This window comes from Microtus ochrogaster, unplaced genomic scaffold, assembly GCF_000317375.1.
Source record: "Microtus ochrogaster isolate Prairie Vole_2 unplaced genomic scaffold, MicOch1.0 UNK38, whole genome shotgun sequence".
Lineage (NCBI taxonomy): Eukaryota > Metazoa > Chordata > Mammalia > Rodentia > Cricetidae > Microtus > Microtus ochrogaster.
The window spans coordinates 1,702,854-1,708,025 of NW_004949136.1; the positions used below are offsets into that span (position 1 = coordinate 1,702,854).

Below are 5,172 nucleotides of genomic sequence, written 5' to 3' on the forward strand. Positions count from 1 at the left end.
CATGCCCGTGTGTGACACGCTTGCACACGGCTGTTGACACTGGCATGCCCGTGTGTGACACGCTTGCATATGCTTGCACACGGCTGTTGACACTGACACTACCTCTCTTTTTTTTTTTTTTTAAAGGGCAATCCAGGAAGGGTTTCCCCCTTCTTTTCTTGTTGGGATACTCATTTTTTTTTGTTCTTTCTTCAAAATAATAAAATAAATAGAACACTTGTTTTAAAAACTCAAATTTAACAAAATCATATGATTGTCTGATAAATGGGCAGCGGTGACCGCAGGACTCTTCAAGGGAGGGACACAGGGTATTTGGCACATTAACAACTGCCCCACTCCCTGGTTACCGATCACACAGCACACAACCTTATCACACGGTTTTGGTCCTTCACTACATACTTAGATTGACATGATTTCTTCAGAATAAGTTGTCCAATGCCAAAAATACTGTTAAGGAAGAAATAAAATAAGGAAAGAAGTGAATTAGAAAAAATTACAAGTTATATACAGATTAAGGTAAATTCCATCGGAGAAAGAAATTATTTGAAGTTGGCCCCTATGGGAATAACTTAAAGCCCATTCAAGCAGAGAATTAGACAATCATGACCGTCCCAAGGGAGCGAGGCATCTGGTCCCAGGGGCTGTGCTGTCTCTGCTCTGTGCGCGGCAGGTCCCCTGGATCCTCCTCTTGTTCCTGACCACCTCTCACCAGGAACCCATACAAAGAGCAGGAGTGGCGGCTATGCGGTTGATCTGGAGTCTTAGGCACAGGTAGTGCTAGGCGTCCTGGCGTGGTGGAGCAGGCGGGTAGGTTCCCCACGCTCAGTGGCCACGGGGAGGACATCAGACCTCCAGGGTTGGGAAGAGTAGAAGGCTGAAGGCCTAGATACGGCCCAGAGCCCCAGCTTCAGAAGAGCGGCAGTCAGGGCCAGCGCTGGGGCTGCTGGAGGGGAGAAACCATTAGGTGTCCAGCATGGAAGACCTCAGCCACCAGCTCCCGACCTCCCCATACAATTGGGGGGTCTTGGGTGGGGACCAGTGGATTCCTCTGCAGGCCGCATGGGGCATGACAACCTCCCTGACTTAGCCTCCACAAGCCTGAAGGCAGGCACCATGACCAAGAATTCCTGTGTAGCCAGCATGCTATTCAGATAGCTCCATGCCCTTTATCCTGTGCCGGGGACACCCAGAATCACCTTGGCTTGTACAAACAGGGTCGGGGATAGAAAATTCTCCATTATCTACATTATAAAGGACACACCTGAGCAGTGCTCGATGTCCTGGCAGGTGTGGGTTTGCCAATAAGCTGAAATTTCAAAGCAATGCAAAATTACTTTTAAAAAACATTTTGCAAGTCATTTTTGATTTTTTTTTAAAAAATACTGTCTATTTTTTAAAACCCACATGCTTAAATAGACTCTATAGTCAATAAGATTACCAAAAGGGTTATTCATGTAATTTTCATTATAAAAATCATTTGCGAGGTCTCTCCGTAGCACATACCCACTTGTTTCCGTTCCCCTCCTTCATACCATGTGGCTGCCCAGATGCGGCCAACTGGCTCCTATTGGGATAGAGATTCCACCCCTGCCCACTAGCTATCCGACAGACAGCTTCCCGTGAGCAGCTCCTGGGCGGCCACCGAGCACTGCACCACTGCAGACCGTGTCCTTGAGGCCAGTTCTGAGAGGTGGTGAAGGTCAACGGATTCTCGAGGGACCTTCAGGTTCTGAGTTTCATTGGAGAAGCTGGACTTGAGCCACGGTGGGTGGGGCTGGAAGCGGGGGTGAGGCAAATTGAAGGTGTCAAGGCGCTTCCCTCGGCCCCTTCTCCGTCTCCCACAGCTGGGACCCTGGCTTTGGACTCTGGCCCTGGGGCCTCCAGGACCTCAGAGGTGGTTGATGGGGTTAAAGGCTCCAGACTCTGACGAGGCTCCCGTGATGTTTAACCAAGCATCCAGTGAGCTCTGGGAGGGGACGTGGAGAGGAGTGTCCTCAGAGAGGGACAGCATCATTGCATATGCCTGGTGGGGAAAGGATAGCACACGGAGAACGGGTGAGGGCCATTCCAGACAGGGAGACCTGAGCCTTGCCTGTCTGACCCCCACCTCCACCCCTGCTCCCACCCAGTCTAGAAGGAAAAAGGAAAACAAAGGCACTAGAGAGGCCCACTCTCCAGTTTGGGAGGGAGAGACAGGAGTATATGAAAGCAGGGGGCACCTCTCCTGCTCAGGGTGACACTAGGACACAGGAGCCCCTCTATGGGCCTCCGTGTCCCCTAGGATTCCTTGAACTCTTGGGGCGCTCCCCTAAGATTGCATCTCCACCTCCCTCCAAGCCCATTTCTCTGCCTAGTGACTGGCAAAAACCTAAGATCAGTGTCTGCTCTGGGAGCATCCTGGGGCTCGGCAGGAGTTATTTTTCATTCTGTGCCAGTGAGACTGTCTTTGCTTAGCTGGCAAGAGCCCTGGGGGATTCTGAATGATTGTGGTGGGCTCCTTTTTGAAGTACGGTAGTGTCTCTGAGCTGATGCAATTATAAGGTAATGGGCTGTGTTTGCTGGCCTCAGACAATCATGGGGGCATCCTTCTGCCTCACGTCATGGGACAGGGCAGGAGGTGCCAGGGCTGAGTGCTGTGTGGGGTGTAGATTGTGAGTTACAGGTGTGTACTAGTGAAGCCCAACATGGGTCCCCTCTATCCTTGAGCAAATGCTAGACAGAATTAGTTAAGAGACGAAGACAGACACACAGACAAATTGGGGTGAAAATCTTGAGGTGGTGCTGGGGAGGCTGCAGAGAGTAGAATGAGAGCCAAGCCCCTTTTGATGTCCAAATAATGGGGTGCAGGGTCCCATGACCACTGTCCCTGAGATGTGAACACAGAAAGTGCCCTGGATAAGTCTGTACCCTCAGGTACTCTGTTTTAACTCCATCTTGGAAGCAGTGATCACCTGATGGGTGATAGCCACTCATCCTGGTTCAGAGGGGAGGAGAGCCAGGCAGCTGTTCCCACTGGAGATGGGATGGGGAGATTGAGAAAGCGGCCCTCACGCATGACCCAAGAGCTAGCTCATGGTTATCTGTCTTTGACGGCCCCCCAGCCCACCTGCTTTACCAGGGTCTGGGGGCTTACAGCTAATGTGCTCTCTTTAGACAATACAGTGGGCATGGGGCTCTGGATCTGATTGTCCTCCAGGCCTGGGATAGCCAGAGCCAGAAGATCTCAGGCATCCTTGGTTAAGGAGGCATGGTGGCCACTTACTAAGCCAAGAGGAGGTGGGAGGACGGACGAAGGCTCTGCTGGGTACCTACCTGGTTCTTAGCCTGCCTGTACAGGGTTTGTTTTAAAGCCTCAGAATCTAAGGTGGAATTAAGCACATCCTTAACTTCAAATGCTTCCTCAGCTGCTCTGCGGAGATCCAGCCCCTTCCCAAAGGTCGGCGTCGGCTCCAAAGCTAACACACCGCCTCCTCGCTCCTCAACACACCTGCACCAAGGACCGGGGAGAGGGGCCTGGGGTCAGCTCTTTGGCCGCTGGTGGCCTCTCTCTAGTGCCTCATGGCTGGTCCCCATGCCTGCATGCATGGCACAGGTTTCCGCGAGCCACATGCACAAGGAGACAGACACATCGACACACAGACACCCAGATGGGAAGCCACACAGACGTGGGAGAGCAGATGACAGAGAGCAGGGAGGGTGAGTGCGTGCACACACATCACAGGCAGCAGGCAATCTGGTCTTCAGGATAAAGGTAGGAAGGAAGCTTTACTGTTCCGATGCTCTGGGCAGCTTTGGAGGGGTCCTGGCTGCCCTACCCACCCCCAGGACCAAGAGACTGGGGAAGAAATGCTGGTTCCAGAGGGCCAGCCCAGGGCATCTCAAATGCTGGCAGCGTTACCCATTGCTGAAGTAACTGAACAGTTAGGACATGGGGACGTTGCTCTGGCCTGCACAATTTCTAAAACCATGGGTGCTGGGCCACAGCCTAGCAGAGGCTGGACCCTGCTGCCCCAGGTGGATGGGATAATGAACAACTGCACAGCAGAGCTGAGGACTCCTGACTCAGGGCCAGCAGAGCATACTCTCCCCTTCCTTTCCCCCACACCAAGCTTCTGGAAGCCCAAGAGGGAGCGGAGACCCAGTGCCCTGGACTCTGGCTAGCATCACCTCAGCCCTAGCTCCAAAGCCTTGTGGTAGCAGCACCTGCTAGACAGAGGTAAGACCAGGATGGAGGAGGTGTCTCCTGAATGGTGGCCTTGTATCCAGGTTCTCCCACCCAGCCTGTTCCCTGGCACTTGGCCTCTCCCACCTTCGGGTATGGTCGAAGCCCATGGTTAGGGAGTTGGGTGGTTCCTCATCCTCCTCGTCCTCATAGACTCCTTGGGGCTCAGGTGTGGGGGACACTGTGTCCTCCTGTGACTTCCCGGCTAAGCTGTCATCATCCTCTTCCTCCAGCTCCTCCTCTTCCTCCTCCTCTACGTCCTCCGGCTTTGCACTGGCTGAGCCTGGACATGGGGGGTTGCTGTCCAGGTCTTGAATCTCAGGCCTGAAATGACAGGGGAGGAAGTTGGCTGTGTCCATGGGCTTCTCCTTACTGCAGACCGCGAAAGATGGCTTCCCTTAACCTTCCCAGTCCTTCAGAAAGAGCTGGCATCTGTGGTCACTAAAAGAAGGAGTAACGGGTCTAAAGGCAGTTGCCCACTTCCTCACCGAGGAGCAAGAGCGATGGAGGGGTTAGGAAAATCCAGAAGAGATGGAGGCACCCTGGGGGAGAAAAAAGGGACAGGGCAGGGTCCCTGAAGGGTGGATACCAGGTCATTTGGGGGCCAGTGAGAAATGTGGGTATTAGGAAGGAAGCTAAGACTACGCCTGGAGAGGAGGGTCCTGTACTGGTGCTGGGGTTGGGTGCTACACAAAGGGCACCCTTAGGACACTGGTGTAGAAGTTTCCAGATGCCATCCTGTCCAGGATTCTGTGATACCCAACTGTGCATGCAACTCCAAGCCGGGCATGAGGATCTAAGGTCGCAGAACCTGGGGAGCGAGGGTGAGGTTCAGAACATAACAGAACATAACTGTCAGGATGGGCTGGCTTCAGGGAATGTTGGTTCTGGCTTACAGTCTAGGCTCTAACTCACAGCCCCCCAGGGTCTCTGCAGCCTAGGCAGATCAC

At 53.2% G+C, this 5,172-nt stretch overlaps 1 protein-coding gene across 3 annotated transcripts in view; it reads right to left on the bottom strand.

Moving 5' to 3' along the window:
- Positions 1-188: 188 nt before the first annotated feature.
- Prdm16 (PR/SET domain 16) overlaps positions 189-5,172 on the bottom strand; it is a 315,023-nt gene continuing 310,039 nt past the window's right edge. For all 3 annotated transcript variants that reach the window (XM_005368644.2, XM_026790028.1, XM_026790027.1), the window contains exons 15-17: positions 4,310-4,546; positions 3,313-3,487; positions 189-2,023 (exon numbers count right to left, since the gene is read on the bottom strand). In XM_005368644.2, the coding sequence (XP_005368701.1) occupies positions 1,889-2,023; positions 3,313-3,487; positions 4,310-4,546 (547 nt within the window). In that variant the 3' untranslated portion in view covers positions 189-1,888. The remainder of the gene's footprint in view (positions 2,024-3,312; positions 3,488-4,309; positions 4,547-5,172) is intronic.